General features: G+C 44.2%; 1 protein-coding gene across 1 annotated transcript in view; it reads left to right on the forward strand.

Annotated features, from left to right (window-relative positions):
* The window catches only part of DOCK2 (dedicator of cytokinesis 2), a 443,859-nt gene that overhangs the window by 55,180 nt on the left and 370,916 nt on the right, over positions 1 to 17,763 (forward strand). Inside the window, exons 9-14 of the mRNA XM_017849424.1 lie at positions 230 to 311; positions 6,918 to 7,053; positions 9,492 to 9,567; positions 10,512 to 10,588; positions 11,144 to 11,269; positions 13,434 to 13,558. Of these exons, the coding sequence (XP_017704913.1) occupies positions 230 to 311; positions 6,918 to 7,053; positions 9,492 to 9,567; positions 10,512 to 10,588; positions 11,144 to 11,269; positions 13,434 to 13,558 (622 nt within the window). The remainder of the gene's footprint in view (positions 1 to 229; positions 312 to 6,917; positions 7,054 to 9,491; positions 9,568 to 10,511; positions 10,589 to 11,143; positions 11,270 to 13,433; positions 13,559 to 17,763) is intronic.

Below are 17,763 nucleotides of genomic sequence, written 5' to 3' on the forward strand. Positions count from 1 at the left end.
AAAAAAAAAAAAAAAAAAAAAAAAATAGTTCTTTGCTCTTGCCCGTCTAATGTCTGTCTCTCAACACAACTGTGATCTCTCGGAGGGAAGGACCATTTCTATCTTAAACACCTGCCTACCCCCAGCAGCCAGTAATGTGTTGGGCACATAGTAGATGCTTGGTGAATGTTTTTATTAAATGGATGCCAGGTCCCCTGGCAGTAACAGGCTGCCACTCTTCTTCCCACAGTGAGAACTACCTAGTGCGATGGGGCAGCCGGGGCTTCCCTAAGGAGATTGAGATGCTCAACAACCTGAAGGTGGTCTTCACGGTGAGTGTGCACTCTCTTCTCGTTACCGTGTTCCCCACCCACGAAAATGTAACCTTGGAAATAAGGCTGGTCAGAAGGTCAGGGTGGAGTGGGGCTCTCCTGCAGAGCTGTGTTCTGGGCTTCATGCAGAAATCCGAAGCTGACAAAGGACATTGTGTGCCTTGAGGAAGCTTTTGGGAAGATGGATGTTCACCTCTGTCTCTCCTCATCTCTTCCTATCTGTCTGACTCCTGCACACACAGAGAACATATGCAGAATGCTACATAAACAAGCACCAACTTCTTTGAGCAATAATGCCCAGGTGAACTGGGCACAACGGCAATTTTGATTTTCCAGTTCATTCATGATTAACCTGAGTTCCTTTCTTCGTTCAGGGCTTTCTGAAAAATCTTTCTAAAATATATCAGAAAAAAATAGCACCTTCCTAGAACATTGACTGCCTTGGTAAATTGGACATTCTGAACAATATTAAGTCATAGATGACTAACGATCTGGTGGGTCCTTAGGATCATCCTTCTAAATACCAATACTCACTGGGCAAGACATATACATAGAAATGTTGAAATCAATTGTTATTTGGATGATTTATTTCTGAGAGTGAAGCTGGCTTTTTAGCTCTGAATAGTGGAAATGGGAAAGAAGGAGATAAGTAAAGGTTATAATTTCTGGTACAGACCCATTTCTCGTCCTGTTTCCCTAAGGGTGTGTGCTAAGAGTGTGATTTAAGAGAGATGGAGTCTCGCTCTGTGGCTCAGGCTGGAGTGCAGTGGCACCATCTCAGCTCCCCTGGGTTCAAGCAATTCTCCTGCCTCAGCCTCCTGAGTAGCTGGAATTATAGGCGTACACCACTACACTGGGCTCATATTTGTATTTTTAGTAGAGATGAGGTTTCACCATGTTGGTCAGGCTGGTCTCGAACTCCTGACTTCGTGATCTGTCCGCCTTGGCCTCCCAAAGTGCTGGAATTACAGGTGTGAGCCACCGCGCCCAGCAAGTGTGATCTTAAGACACCTAAATATCTTAGCATTGTCTGTAAGCTCCTTTGGGGAGAACACTCTTTATGAGATTTTTTTCACTATATTGCCTGTATCCGCAAGGGAAATTACAACGAAGGAGTCAGGGAGGGATTTGGACTTTGACCAAACAGATGAGTTGGATCCAGGAGTGACCGACATGCTAGATTAACCTACCTTGCTCTACAATAATTTTCCAGTTACAGCCCATTAATTGCAACGTCTTATGTTATGTTGTGATTAGACTGAGGTATAGCTGATTAATTTTGTTTGTTATTTTCTTTAAAAATGGGCCAGAGGCATGGAATAGGATCATAGGTCCTAATTGCTTAGGCAAAATTTCCTTGGCATATATAGATGTGCCTCCATCCTTTTTATCTGTTATTAGTTAGAAGGAGGAGCCTATTTATTTTCTTGATAAATAGGAGAGTCCCACAGGCCTTCCTGATTAAACCACAAGACAGATGTTTCATGAGAGGGAGAAGGACGGGGAATCAATCAATGGTTCATTTTGCAGAGAACCAATTCATGATGTAAACATGGGGGAAAGAGCACCAGTAAATTTGTGTCACACAGCATTAGTGAGAATGTAATCCTACCTTCATGGAATTCTGCCTGGGCCACGCCTCAGCTCCTCAGAACAAGTGGAGTTGAGCACCTTGGTTGACAGGCTCGACAGGCGGATGCTTCCCTCTGTTGACATGATCAGAGTCCTGATTTGGGGTTGTATTAGTTCACTCTTGCATGGCTATAAAGAAATCCCTGAAACTGGGTAATTTGTAAAGAAAAGAGGTTTAATTGGCTCATGGTTCTGCAAACTGTACGAGAAGCATGATGTTGGCATCAGCTCGACTTCTGGGGGTGCCTCAGGAAACTTGCCATCATGGCAGAAGGCAAAGGGAAAGCAGCCTTGTCCTGTGTGGCCAGAGCAGGAAAAAGAGAGACAGGGAGCGGTGCTACTCACTTTTAAACAACCAGGTCTTAGGAGAACTCGCTATCATGATAGCACCTTTGGTGCTATCATCATTTCTCATGGTGTTAAACCATAAGAAAGCACCCCCATGATCCAGTCACCTCCCATCAGGCCCCACCTCCAGCCTGGGGATTACATTTTAACATGAGATTTGGGTGGGGACAGTGATCCAGACCATATCAGGGGCAAGGAAGGTGATGGTGCTCTCACTTCTTGTATCGATCCAAGAGTTAGCCGATGAGTGCCTACTATGCATGTGCTCTGTGCAAAGCACTGGCGATACAGCAGCGAGTGCTTTCATGGTGCAGTGGGGTTAAATTCAGATAATAAAATGCATGCGCAGATAAACAAGAGCAATGTCAGAAAGCAATCCAAGCAACACAGGATAATTAAAACAGGGTGATGTGATGGTATGTGACTGGAAGTTACTTTCAACTGGGTGGTGAGGTGACATTTAAATTAGAGATGAGATAAGACTTGGCAAGCATGTGTCTTGCTGGCCTTATTTCCTCCCTCTCTGGATGTTAGTTCTTCCTGGTCTCCTATGTTGGGGGAAGGCTTCCAGCTCTTTGAGCCTCTCTGAGCCTGGCATGTAGGTCCAGTTGACTGTTGACTTTTCCCTCTGTTTTGTTTTATTTATTTATTTATTTATATTTATTTTTTTGAGATGGAGTCTTGCTCTGTCGCCAGGCTGGAGTGCAGTGGTGTAATCTCGGCTCACTCACTGCAACCTCCACCTCCTGGGTTCAAGCAATCCCCCTGCCTCAGCCTCCCGAGTAGCTGGGACTACAGGCGTATGCCACCACGCCCGGCTAATTTTTTTGTATTTTAGTATAGACAGGGTTTCACCATGTTGGCCAGGATGGTCTCAATCTCCTGACCTCATGATCCACCCACCTCTGCCTCCCAAAGTGCTGGGATTACAGGTGTGAGCCACTGCTCCCGGCCCTTTCCCTCTGTTTTGTCAGGGTTTACCCCACAAGGCTGTGTAAGAGGAAAGCAGCATATACTATGAGTTTCCCTAAGATTTAACCCAGTTTTGGGGTGGCTGCTAACACACAGGAAACAAGAGTGAACAATAAAAGAAGAACTAATGAGTTCCTAAATCAGGTGTCACTTGTTATGTTCCATTGTCCTGCTTCCCCAATACTTTCGAGCTTTATAAGGCCAAAGCAGAAATGACTGGGAGAGACACCATTAGTTTGGGGAGCAAAATTCTGTATAAGGATTGCCAGTTGACACACCCTCCAGGAGAAATATAATGGTGAATATAGCATTTGGGGGCTGTTTTTTTACACTTAAGATTCGTTTATGTTGGGAGGTGTGTGTGTGGGGGGGGGGGCGGTGGGTGGGCGCTGTACGATGAGGCAGCTCTAAGAGGTCTGATATCTTCCTTTGAGCAAGTAAAAAATTTTTAAGAGAGGAGGGTGGAATGGGGGCTTACCTAGGAATCTTCTAGGTTTATGTAGTATATTAGTTTGCTAGGCCTGCCATAACTATCACAGATTGGTTCATATAAGCAAAAGAAATGTATTTTCTCACAATTCTGGAATTTAGAAGTCTGAGATTAAGGTGTTGGGAGGGTTGGTTTCTTCCTAGGCCTCTCGTCTTGGTTTGCAGATGCCTGTCTTCTCCCAGAGTATTCACTGTGGTCTTCTCTCTGTGCGCTGATATCTTCTTCTAAGGACAACAGTCATACTGACCAAACAACCTCTTTTTAACTTAATTACTTATTTCAAGTCCCTGTTTCCAAATGCAGTCATATTGTGAGACACTGAAGATTAGGTATTCAATATATGAATTTGGGGTATGTGTGTGGAGGGGGGTGGGGGTGCGCAATTCAGCCCCTTCATGTCTAGGAAGCTTTCAGGTATCAGGGCCTCTGTGGCTCTGAAATACCTCTGAAAGGCACCAATCTAAGTATTTCAAAAATATGAAGAATCCTAATTTGAGGAGAGAAGGTATTAGGGATGGAGGTCATTATGAAGGAAGCAGAATTCAAGTTTTAAGGATGGAAAGGATGTGGATATGTAGAGGAGGAAGAGGCAAGCATTGGAGGGGAGGTGTGGGAGCAGGCTGGTCAGGAAGAAAGATCCAGAGTTGGAAGTGAGCATTGTGTGTTTATGGAGCAATAAAGAAATCTTTGTGACAAAAATAACCTACTTATATTCAGAGAGTCATGGGGAATCAGTGGGCTAGGACAGCTGGATATATTATGTCTAGGTCCTTTCATGTCAACTGGGAAAGAGTAGAACTAATAGGGTAGGAAATAGGGAGCTATTAGTGTTGTTGGGGGAAGAGAAATGTTAGAATAGCTGCAATGTCTAAAGATGAATTCATAGGAGATTTCAGGGTGGTTTGGAGGAAGGAGTCAGGCCAGAGACAAGGCTGTTCCAACCATCTGGATGTGAGATAATTGGGATCTCAAATTCAAATGCCTGCAGAACAAGGCAAGGGACGCAGATGATGGGCTGGGGGGTATTTCTTAGCCTGAAAAGCAGATGTCCATTCCTGCACTGGTGGATGGACAGCCCTTGTACCACTCAGTGCTCTCTGGGGAAACAGAACCCATGGAATATAAGTTTGAGATCCTAAAGGCAGGCTGGCAGGCTGGAAACTCAGGCAGGATTTCTATACTACAGTCTTGAGGCAGAATTCCTCCTTGTCTGGGAAACCTCAGTTTTTGCTCTTAAGACCTTCAGCTGGTTGGATGAGGCCCACAGACATTATAAAATGTCATCTCCTTTACTTAGTCAGCTGGTTGTAGATATTAATCAGGTCTACAAAATACCTTCATAGCAACATCCAGACTGGTATTTGACCAAACAGCTAGGCACCACAACCTAGCCAGGTTGACATATGAAATTTAACCATCACGGTCCCCAAGCAGGAAGGTGTGGACCACACGGGGGCCTTGCCTCCTTCCCAGAGATTTCTCACAGCCCCACTCCTTTCCTCCTGTACCAGCATAGTGAGAGGTTGGGGATGGCAGCTCTGCATTGGTCCTGGATCTGACGTGAGCCGACAGCTTGTTCCCAGTGCATATGCCCACAGGAGAATTAACTCGAAGGAGAATAAACTGTTCCTTTTTGAGACCTGGTCTAGGGTACCCTACTCTGATGCCACAGCATGTCTTGTTGTTTCTTCCTGAGCTGATCCTCACTGGCAGGGGCCCTGGGATCACTGAAGCTTTTAGATTTGAGCAGGCAGTCAGGAGTTTCCTCCTGCATGCCTTTCTGATGGCAAGGAAGCTGTACTGTAGTAGCTATGTTTGTGGTCTTTGGTGTCAGGGACTGGGCTGAAAGCCCAGAGTCTCATGGGCTATGGTCATGACCTTGGGGAAGCCTCTTAGCTTCTCTGTGTCTCAGTTTCCCCATCTGTAAAATGGTGATACAATAATTGTATGTACTTCAGAGATGTGAGATACTGAATCTGATGATGCATGAATCGCTTAGCATAGTGGATGAGACATTAGTGCATTTCACCACTTTTGGCTTTTCTAGACTCATTTGAGCAGGGTCTGGTGGCTCATGTCTGTAATCCCAGCACTTTGGGAGGCTGATGTGGGAGGATTGCTTGAGCCCAGGAGTTTGAAATCAGCCTGGATAACATAGTGAGAGCCCATCTCTAAAAAAAAAAAAAATTAGTTGGGCATGGTGGCTCGTGCCTGTAGTCCGAGCTACTCAAGAAGCTGAGGTGGGAGGATTATTTGAACCTGGGAGATTGAGGCTGCAGTGAGCTGTGATCATGCCACTGCCCTCTAGCCTGTGTGACAGGGTGAAGCCCTGTCTTCAAATAAAATAAATAAATAAACAAACAGATAGTTGACTGCAGTTTCCTGACCCCTTGAAGTCAGGTGCCGCCATATGCCTTTCTTTGGCAAATGACATGCAAGCAAAAATGATGTGCACCTCTCTTGGGTAGATGATTTAAGAGCCAGAAATGATTTGCCACATTCCTTTCCCCTGCCACAGAGACAATGAGAGCAGCTGTGCTGAGCTAAAGCTGCCAGCCAGGGGCCCAGAGTAAGTAAGTAATCAGAGCCCCCACCCCCCTGCATTGGCCCTGTAGACTGCACTAGAAGTAAACTTCTGCTGTGCTATAAGCTCTGAGATATTGGGGTTGTTAGCACCCCCTCAACCCAACTGATGGCCACACTTTAGGTGTTCAAGAAATGGTAGCTGTTATGATTTTTCTCTCCTCCTTTCACCTTCTCTCTCAGAGGTTCTGAACAATGATGTGACCGATGGCGTCATCCGAGTTGTCTGTAGCAAATGCTACTTTTGGATCCATCACCTTGGCATACGGAGAATCCTGTCTGTACAGCTGATATTCCACCTCTACCCTTCTCTCGTCCTATCATTTTGAGAGGGAAGAATTGGGATTAAACACTAGAGTTCTATCACTCATTTTCCTTTGCAAACTTTACCTTGCTTATCTGTAAAATGGGTGTGAGAGCCTTGTTTTCTGTATTTTCCAGGTCTTATTGTATGATTGGTCCGCCTATAGCAAGTATTATGTACATCCCCCAGAAATGACTATTACTGGGTTTTCTTGTCTACTTTTTTTTTTTTTCCATTCAGCACATGATGGGTAATTTTTTGTTTCTTTCCCCCACAGGATCTTGGAAACAAAGACCTCAACAGGGATAAAATTTACTTGATTTGTCAAATAGTCCGGGTCGGCAAGATGGATCTTAAGGATACTGGTGCAAAGAAGTGCACGCAGGGGCTGAGGAGGCCGTTTGGGGTGGCAGGTAAGGGACACACTGTGCACCATTAATTTTTATTGGAGCGCACATTTTATGTGGCTGAATTGTAATGATGATTTCTTTCCCAGCCTCCTCCTGCTGCCCCGACCCCTGCAAAATTTATGCCAGACAGCCCTTAATAACTACATTTCTGGTGACTAAATCGAAATAATTGGTGACTAAGTCCAGATTTATGATGAGCACAGTGAATCATGGGCTCCTCTTGTCTGGAGCAGAGCATTGGGAGACCGGTGCCGTCTGAGCAGTTGACGCCTTTGCTCCCCAGCTCTGTGAAAAAGGAAAAACAATACAGGCAGGATCTAATTATGAGGAGCAAATCATTTAAAAAATATATCTAGGACAGGAAATGCAGTTACACAGAATGAGTCACCTACCACACATCTAAATTCCAGATGGAAACGGACATTTGGAGAATTGGTGTGACCCGAGGCAGAGCCCTGCATGAGGCTGCGGTACAGGAACATCCGCTCTGCATTCCTCTTAAGCTTTAGCTCTCTTGGGGTTTCTAAAGCTTCGTCATTCTTGCCCCACTTTTATGGTTTTAGTTATGTTTGGCTACCACTTGTACTGTTATTTACCTAATATATTTTCTTTTAATCAACCTACTTTACATAATGTATGTTTTTCGTCAAAGGCAATTTAAATACCTGTGAAAATGGTGATTTGATATGCCAATTTTATTCCTTTTATTAAAATATAAAATTGTAAGAGTATACCATTTATCACCCCTGTGTACCATAGCTAACCTCAGTGTTTCAGGTTTCTCACTTCAAGATGCTTTGACCTGTAATCGCAGACCTGCTTACTCTCCAACTAGTCACCTGGCACTGCTTGCAAAGTGGTGGAGTGGAGGATATTTTACTGGGCTCACTGTTTTTTTTTTTTTTAACCTGGGACTGCGGCTAGCTAGCCAGCCAGTGATCTTGGGCAAGCATTTTCCCCAGGGCCTTAGTTTTATTATGTGCAAAATGAAGGACTTGCATCTGATTAATTCATGAAGTCCTCTACTGCTCTAAAATGCTCTGATTCTACCTGTGGGGCATTTCTGACACCACGGTGTTTCTGTTAAGGCAGTCAGGGTCTTCCAACCTTACTGCAAAGTGTGTCTTTGTCCTCAGCTGTAGCCTGCCCTCTCTTTTGGTGTCAGGTGACAGAAATCTGATCTAAACTGGTAGAAGAAAAAAAGGTACTTTACTGGTGTAACTGAAAGGCTTATGAATAGATTGCTTCAGGCATAGCCAGATCCAGGAACTCAAATCAATTTGTCTCTTTCTTGCTCCTGTGTCCTCATGCTGGCTTACTATGAAGAATTTGTCTCTTTCTTGCTCAGCCCCTATGTCCTCATGCTGGCTTACTAAGAAGGTGGCTGTCCAATTAGTTGGCAAATTATCAGCCAGCTGTTCCAAGCTTGCATCCTACCAACTTAGCAACCCAGTGGAAAGAATGTACCTCTTTCCCATTAGTTTCAGCAGAAGCCCCAGGAGCTTTAATATAGGTCATGTCCTCATCTCCATAGTATTTACTCTGGGCAGGGAGAGATGATTCTACCAGGTCCTATGAATAACTCTGGAGCCAAAGGGAAATTGCCCCACCCTAATCACAGCACTGAGGATGGATGAGGAGAGTCTGTTAGAGAGAATATATACTCAATTTCTCCTCCTGTCTGCTCTCTGACTCCCCTCTTGATCTAGATGCAGTCAGTGGTTGGTTATTACCCAAACAATTTTAATGGCCCCCTGCCCAGTGCCTGGAGTGTTTGAGGTATTTTCTGTAACTAGGGTTTGGGCTTGATTGGAGTAGCTTTTTTCAGCCCTCTCCTACACTCCCATTTCTGTAATCTCCATTCTAGTGTAGGAGTTCTTTACCTTGGTTTTGGGACCCTTAGTGGCTGATTTAAGGAAAGGTTTCAGAGGATACAGGATCCGTCTGGAATCACAGGATTTGAAGACTCTTCAGTTACGTATCTGTACATATGGGTACGCTTATGAAAAGAGGGTGAATATTTCATGAGATTCTCAGATCCTACAGAGACCCAATCACTGCTCTCTGGTTTTGTAGGCACAGTAGACATTCAATACATGCATGTCAAATCCAAACCTAATTGCTGAATTCCAAAGCTATGGCTCTGACACTTTCCTTTTGTCCTCTGCTAAGCCATGGTGCTCTTGGATGCCTCTCTGGCCCACTGACGTCCTAGTCTGCTTTGCTTAGAGGTATTTGCCACGGTGCTGCATGCAAGGAACCTCTGCCATCTGTGTATTGTGCAGCACTGGCTTGTTTGCCATTTTAGGCTTTCCTGACCACCAGGCATCCCAGGCTCTACCTCCTGTCCCACAAGCTCATCCCACAAGCTCATCCCACTGTCATCCCTTTGTGGGAGCAGGAGGAAGTTAAACCATTAATTCATTCTGTCCTCTTTCTAGTTATGGATATAACAGACATCATCAAGGGGAAAGCAGAGAGTGATGAAGAAAAGCAGCACTTCATTCCTTTTCATCCGTAAGACATTTCCCATTTCTTTCCATTCTATTCAGCCACATCCTTTGTCATTAAGAGCTGCTGGAGCTCAGAGGGCACTGGTTCCCTGAGTTAGTGATAGGCAGGTGGAGCCTCCCAAGGGGAGCGCTGGGTGAGAATCATTGGCTCAGTGCCCAGGCATTCAAAACCAAACAGCTTTTCACCCATTCATTCATCAGATGTTATTTATGCCACAGACATTTATTGGCAGCCTGGCAGAGGCTGGCACTGTGCTAGGCGTGGAGGATGAAGTAGTGAACTAGATGGGCCCTGTCTTCATGGAGCTCATAGTATAGATGGGGAATTAAACAGATAATCAGCAAAAGATTAATGCATTAATTACAAGTGCAGCAGAAACCACAAAGCTGTGAAGCAGCAGCATTTCAGAAGCGTGTGGCAGGGAATCCTAACCTCGCTCTCATGGATAGACATATCCGTGACTTACGAGGAGGGCAATAAGGAAGGTGAATATCCTCTCCTCCCCTGTTCCAAAAGGAGTCCTCCAGAAAGCAGGGCTCCAGTTTGAGAGCACCATCAGTACTTAATAACCCTAAGGATGGTCCAGGTAATGAGGCTAGTGACTTTGCTGAAGGCGTGTGATTACGACTTAGCAGGAGCAACTCAAGGCTTTACCCTTGCTGCGCAGATATGCATGTTGAAAGCTTTGGAATCCTGCCTTTTTAAGCATTTTCCTGGAGAATAAGAAATGGCTTCTACCTGTAGCATCAATATTCCAAAATTTCAGAGCCACATTGCTTTGTGATAAACAGTGATATACCTCTTGATAGCATGTATATACCCTGAGCTGACACACGCAAGCTCGCTTTTCACCTGAGGCATGTGGAGAGGCTGGGGAGCTTCCTGGGGCACCTTGAAACACAAGGAGGGCACGATGTGGACATTTCATGCTTTCTCTTCCTTTCCAGGGTTACAGCTGAGAATGACTTCCTACACAGCCTGCTGGGCAAAGTCATAGCCTCCAAGGGGGACAGTGGCGGGCAAGGTATAATGCCAATGTGCCAGTCGGCTGAGCCTGGTCCAGCTTGGCAGCCCCTAACTCTTCAGCAAATGAATCAAAATCCTCAACCCTGGGATGCTTAGCTTTCCTTCCAGACAGACCACTGGGAAGAATGGGAACATATGATCTATAGAGATAAGTCACATCTCCTGAAGCAAATTGGAGGCATGTCCTTGTGCCCAAAAGAAGAGAGGAATTGATACATCCTGAATGTCTCCTGTGTTCCAGGGGCACGTTAATAAGTTACCTTGTTTGATTTCATTCTTACTCCACACCCGTGAGATAGGTGGTGTCATCCTCACTTTGGGCTTAGAGAAGCAGGATAATTTGCCAGAGGCTGACACTGCTGGAAATAATTAGTGGGATTCAGACCCAGAGATCTCCCTCTCCAGAGGCCCCGTGGGCTGAGTGGCTGCATCTGTGGCTGTATGGCTCTGTTCCCAGCGATCTCCAGAAAGACAGAGGGGAGAGGTGGCAGGAGGGCCGACTGAGAGAACACTTGCAAAAGTGGACTCTTCACCGTGAGCCGTTCCTTTCCAGGCCTCTGGGTGACCATGAAGATGCTAGTGGGTGACATCATTCAGATTCGCAAGGACTATCCACACCTGGTGGACAGGACCACCGTGGTGGCCAGGAAGCTGGGCTTCCCGGAGATCATCATGCCAGGTGAGATACAGCTGCTCTGACCTTCCCCTGGGGACATAGGGACCAATTCAGCTTGTCTGATTCATTTTCCTTTTAAAGAGTCAACTCCTTCCTTTTTTACTGCCTCTCTCCATTTCTCTCCCTGAAGGTAACCACTAAAACTGATTTCTGTATATCCGAAAGCTTCTATGCATTAACAAAATAGACACACGCACGTAAATGTACACACATACCCCTTTTCCCCACAGATGGGGTCATACTTTATATTCCTTTACTTAATATACTTTATATAGTATTCTACAACTTGTTTTATCACTTAATAATTTATTGTGGACATCATTTCTATTTTACTACACGCAGAACAGTTCCACTCTTTCTGGGAGAATATTGTCATTCTCTTTTATTTTTAAACTTTTTTTTTTTTAATATTACCAAAGGAATTCGTGTTCATTGTAAAATATTCAAATGGCATGAAAAGGTATAAAGTGAAATGTTAAAAACTCCTTCATTTCTTTATGTCCAGAAGTAGCCACTACATTTTCAAATGTGTGTGTAATTTTAAAAAATGAATTTATATAATATTAAACAAAAATTATAGGAGGGCGTTGTTTTAGACTAAGTTCCTGCACCAGCCCCCAACAAACCAGACTGAAAATCAAAACAGAGTCAGCCATGCTAAAGTTTCATGTCACCAAACCTAAACTAAATTGTTATCTGATCTTGCAAGAAATTGGGAGAGTGGGGAGAGATAGTGGGGGGAGAGAGAGATAGAGAGAGAGAGAGAGAGAGAGAAAAGAAAAAGAAAGAGAAAGAAAAGAGAGAAAGAGAAACAGCCTATTTTCCAGACAGGCCATTTTCAGTTTTCAATGGGCATAACGAAGTTCCCTTTGCTTTAATCCTCACAGCAGAGGGTAACCTGAAGTAACCTGATGTTAACCAATCAGTCACTTTTCTATTTTTCTGTTTCCTTGTTTCATCCTTATGAGAGCAATACCTTTGAAATAACCAATTCACTCTGTCTTGCTTCTACTTCCTTCAGGCCTTCTCTGTCTATAAAGCCAACTTCTTCTGCTCGGCTCTTTGGAACACTGATTCTATTTTATGGAATGAAGCATTACCCGATTCTAGAATTGCAATAGAGCCAAGTGAGGTCTTTAAACTAAATTTGTTGTAATTTTGTCTTTTGACAATAGTAATACTCTTTTGAAACTTCTCTTTTGTGTCTTAAACTTGTGTCTTGGACTTCTGTTCACGATGGCTCTCACTGACTTGCCTTTTCTTTCCACATTTTTCTGGTGGTGGTCTCCTAGGGCCTGTGCTATCATTTATTTGTCCATTCTTTACCTGAGACTTCAATTACTTGTGTATCCCCTTGTAGGATTTTCTATTCCTTTTTTTTTTTTTTTTTTTTTTTTTTGAGATGGGGTTTGGCTCTGTTACTCAGGCTGGAGTGCAGAGTACACTGGTGTGACCTCGGCTGACTGCAGCCTCTGCCTCCCAGGCTCAAGCAATACTCCTACCTCAGCCTCCTGAGCAGCTGGGACCACAGGCATGTGCCACCACACTCGTCTAATTTTTTTGTGTTTTTGATAGACACAGGGTTTCGCCATGTCACCCAGGCTGGTTTTGAACTCCTGAGCTCAGGCGATCTGCCCGCTTTGACCTCCCAAAGTGCTGGGATTCCAGGAATGGGCTACTTGTGTCTGGCGGATTTTCTATTTTTCTTGCCTCCCTTCCTGAAGATCCTCTGCAGCTCCTTCCTAACCCTGTGTCCCTAGGACACATGGAAAGTTGCTCCGTTCTGCTTCTATACAGTAAAACATTGACAGATGTGTATGTTTAGTTGTTTTCATGGGACAGGATCAATTCAATTGGAGCTTTGCTTTGCCTTCCCAGAAGGTGTCACTAGAGGATGAAAATTAAATGATTTTAATGCTGAGAAAACATGGCCAATTTTGAGTGTCCCTACTTCCCTTTTTGCAGCTGATTTCCTAGCATCCCTTCATCCCCTTGTTACCTACTTCTCCAGCCTCCCTGATGAGGGAAAAATGCTTTCTCTAAGCAGTTCTGATTTTAATTAATAGCAATCCAGGTGGGGGAGCTTCTTCTCACCCTCCATCCTCTCTAGTTAGCGTCTCTGCTGCTGCAATCCACGCTAACTCTTGTCTCTCTCCTTATGCCTCAGGGGATGTCAGGAACGACATCTACATTACTCTCTTACAAGGTGACTTTGACAAGTACAACAAGACCACACAGAGGAATGTGGAAGTCATCATGTGTGTGTGTGCGGAGGACGGCAAAACGCTGCCCGTAAGGGACTCGCTGCTGCTCTGGGTGACGGGGTCCCCCTTGGGGGCCTCTGTTTGTAAAGATGTACTTTTCCTCTCCGTGATTCTGTTGTCTAAATGCCAGGTGCCTTTGGGATGGTGTTGAATAATGTGATCTACACCTTTTGAGCTTGGTTAGCGCAGTGTTCCGTAATAAGACCTTGTGGTATTTCCTTACACCAAAGCAGTTTTTCAATGTCTGTTCCTTTCCTTTCACAAATCCTTCTTCTACGTATGTATGTATGTATGTATATATGTATGCATGTATATATGTATGTATATATGTATGCATGTATACATGTATGTATATATGCATGCAGTATGTATACATGTATGTATGCATACATATATGTATGTATTTTTGCTTGGTCTCAGCTTATAGGTTAGCTTTCTGCAGTTAAAATGTTCTCATGGAAACCTGAGCTGGTTTATTCAGGCAAAGTCCATGGTAAGAAAGAGGATCAATACAGTGCCTTGGGCTGGTGTGGAGGCTCAGGATGTGCTCAAAGCAGACATTCTCAACACTTAATCTAACTCCCCAGCGCTCAGCCAGAAATGCTGGTGGAAAGCCTTATTCGTAAATTGGCCTCCAGAGAGCTAGCCGGGTGTATTCAGGAATGCAAAGCGCATTGCTATATTTATACAGCATATGTCCTGTCCAATATTTGTCATGTGTGTTTATATTTGTTTGCTTGTATTTTCTTTAAGGTTGTCAGTGCTGTGCCCAGTGCGTAGGAGGGTTTTGTTTCTCGATTCCTCCTTTCAGAGTAGTTAGCTGAAAAGAAAATCAGCTCTCAGGAGAAGTTTTAGCATGGGCGAATATTCCTCTTAGGCCACTGTGAGTGATCAAATAGCCAAGTAGGGCGGGCGAGTTCATCAGAGAGGGGGTGTGAAGATGGAAGAGGCATCAGTTCTGTCCTTGGGGCCTGGAGATCAGATTGATACTTTGTACCCAAGAATAACTAACAGTCACAGGGGAATTACCAAGTGTCAGGCCGTGTGATAGTATGACACATTTCCTTTATTATGCCCCATTTTACAGATAGGGAAACAAAACCTTTGTCATTTACAATAACTCGCCCAAAGCCATAACGTTAGCATATGGCAGAGATGGGATTTGACTGGTTCCAGGCCCTCTGAGATACTTCACTACAATGCCTATACATGTAACAAAATTCTCCAATTTATTTCTCATTTTAAAAAATGAGGCTAATAACCACTGCTCACAAATTTGGGAAGATTCATAATCATTTTTTAAATGTAAAGAAATCCTCACAATTGCCTTTTGGTTCCTAAAGACTGGTCATGTTAATTAGTATCTATTTGAACAAAATCTAAGCATTGAACGCATCCTCCTTTTGTTGGAATTTGAAACTTTTCCAAAAAATAAAATAAGTGAGAAACACTTGGCTCAAAGGAGCATAAAGGAGCAGAGGGTTTTTATCTGAAAGGGAAATTGCAATTCCCAAATATAGAGATCATTGCTTTGAAGTTACTTTTATCCAACTTACCTGTTGGAGAACTTTTAACCTCAGCTTCATTTTGAAACGTTGATACACTTACCTTCGATGCTGCCAAAGGACAAATTAAAAGACACAGTTAACAGGCAAGCAGCCATCTTATCTCCTGTCTGAACCATTCTTTCTTCCACTTTTGTCACCCTTTCAAGTCACTCCCAGCAGGCTGAGCAGATGCACTTATCAAAGATGAGTAGATAAGCAGGGATTCTGGGGGCTGGCATGGAAAGGGAACCGTGGGGCATGGTGATAATTTGTGGTTTCCTCTGTTAGGGAAATTCTGAGGGAGTTCAGTTGACTGACTATTGAAAATTGCTTAGGAAGCCTGTGGGAGGCTTTTCTTTCTTTATTTGCAGAAATAAATATTACTGCCTAATTAAGTGTCAGGCCGCACATTCAAACACTTCTGTTTGATATTGGTGGGCTCCTGTGGGAATGGTCCTCTTTAGAAATATTGATTTCTCCTCCTGCTTTAGGTGCGTGCACACTGTCTTTGGCAGGGCAGGACCAGAGGGCAGAGGAGGTTAGGCCTGCCCATGGCTCTCCTTGGGGAGTCAAGGGCCTTGCTTAAGAGGGGTCATACAGAGAAGTTAATGGGGTGGGCTCTGGGGTCAGGCAGACAGGGTTCAAATTGCAGCCTCCCTTCTTATTAGCTGTGTGATCTTAGGCAAGTGTATTCATGTGTAAAAAGAAATAACAACCTCTTCTCATGGGGTTGCAGGTTAAACAAAAGAGTGGGTGTTAAAACAACTGAAAGTGTAGGATTGGATTGTTTGTAACACAAAGGATAAACGCTTGAGGACATGGATCCCCATTTCCATGATGGGATTATTATGCATTGTATACCTGTATCAGAACATCTCATTTACTCCATAAATGCACACACACACACACACACACACACACACACACACAATGTGCCCACAAAAATTAAAAATTATAAAATTAAAATTAAAAAATTAAAAAAAAAAAAACCATGCTACCGGCACAGCAGCTCACACCTGTAATCCCAGCACTTTGGGAGGCCAAGCGGGGCAGATCACTTGAGGTCAGGAGTTTGAGATCAGCCTGGCCAAAAAGGTGAAACCTCCTGTCTACTGAAAATACAAAAATTAGCTGAGTGTGGTGGCAGGCACCTGTAATCCCAGCTACTTGGGAGGTTGAGACACGAGAATTGCTTGAACCCTGGAGGCAGAGGTTGCAGTGAGCTGAGATCACGCCCCAGCCACTCCAGCCTGGGCGACAAAGTGAGACCCTTTCTCAAAAAACAAACAAAACACACCGTAGGTATAAGGCACCTGGTATGCAGTAAGTACCCAGCAACAGGAAGGAGAGTCACATTCAGAGAAGGGGACAAGTGCAGGGTGAAGCCCTCTGAGGGACTTGAGGGAGTCAAACAGGCAATCCAACCAGAAGCAAGTTCTGGTGAAAGAGAAAGGCTCAGATGCTGGGCCAAGAAACCTCTGTTCTTCTGAGACCAACCAGCTTGAGGCGATGGAGGCAGGGGATAGGGGAAATATGGGATAGTGGTTAAGACCATGACCCCTGGGGCCAGACAGCCAGGTGCAAAGCCCAGCTCAGCCTGAATTAGTAAGAGGACGTTGAGGCAGTTACATAACCTCTCTAAGCCTGAGAGTCTCTGTCTGAAAATAGGACCAGCAATGGCACTTTACTCTTGTGAATATCAGATGAGGTAATCTACATAATAAGTGTTCATTAAATGTAGCTATTATTATTAGAAGGGTATACTGAACTCCTGGCCTGATTCCTACCTTAGGAATGCTAATTAGCATGTTCCCATGATGTGGTCTTGTGAGAGGAGAACACTGTCTTTCCTAAAGTATGTTCACCTCCCTGGGATCATCTCTTTCTCTTTCTCACCTGATTCCTACCAAGTAAACAGGGCATGTGTTAGGAGCCTGTATTTTCTCCTGCAGAGATGTTTCTTCCAAGGCCAAGCCAACGTGAAAGCCTCCAGGCTTCCTGATCCTTACTCAGATTTTCTTTAACTGACCTAAAGTCTCCCACACCTATGAGGGGCTCTCACTGTTAATTGGGGGCCATGGGGATAGGCGATGTTGAAAATTATGGAACAGTGTTATTTGAGATATATACCATTCTATATTTTCCCTAGAACTGGGCTCAGTCCCTGGTCACAAAGCTGTCTCGGTGCACTTCCCAACACTGTTTTCTTTTTGAAGTATTGAGGGCTAGGGCACTATCTCTGGCTTTTCTCTGACTGGTACTGAGACTATTTTCTCCAGTCTTAGGAAATCAAAAATTTTCATCATCAGTACAGTTTTGTGAGATTCAGTTGCCTGCCATACAGCAGTTTTACTTTCACCAGAGATATATGTGTAGTTTCTGATTTTGTAAGCTACATGGGATTTACTGTAACTACAGAAGCTCCAAGCCCATAAATGTCACCAGAAATAAATCTTTGTAGGCTGGAAGGCATCTAGGTTCTTATAGAATGAACACTGGATGAGTAGTTAGAAGGTCTGCGATGTAGTCTTGGCTTTGCCACTTTTTGGGCAAGTGGCTTAATCTCTCAGGGCCTCAGTTTACCCAGCTGTGAAATGGGGATGCTGACAGTAAGCATCAGAGGTGGTTATGAGGACTGAATTAAGCGAGGTGGTGTGTGTACAGGGCTTAGCGTGATGCCAGACAC

This window comes from Rhinopithecus bieti, unplaced genomic scaffold, assembly GCF_001698545.2.
Source record: "Rhinopithecus bieti isolate Rb0 unplaced genomic scaffold, ASM169854v2 scaffold_30732, whole genome shotgun sequence".
NCBI lineage: Eukaryota > Metazoa > Chordata > Mammalia > Primates > Cercopithecidae > Rhinopithecus > Rhinopithecus bieti.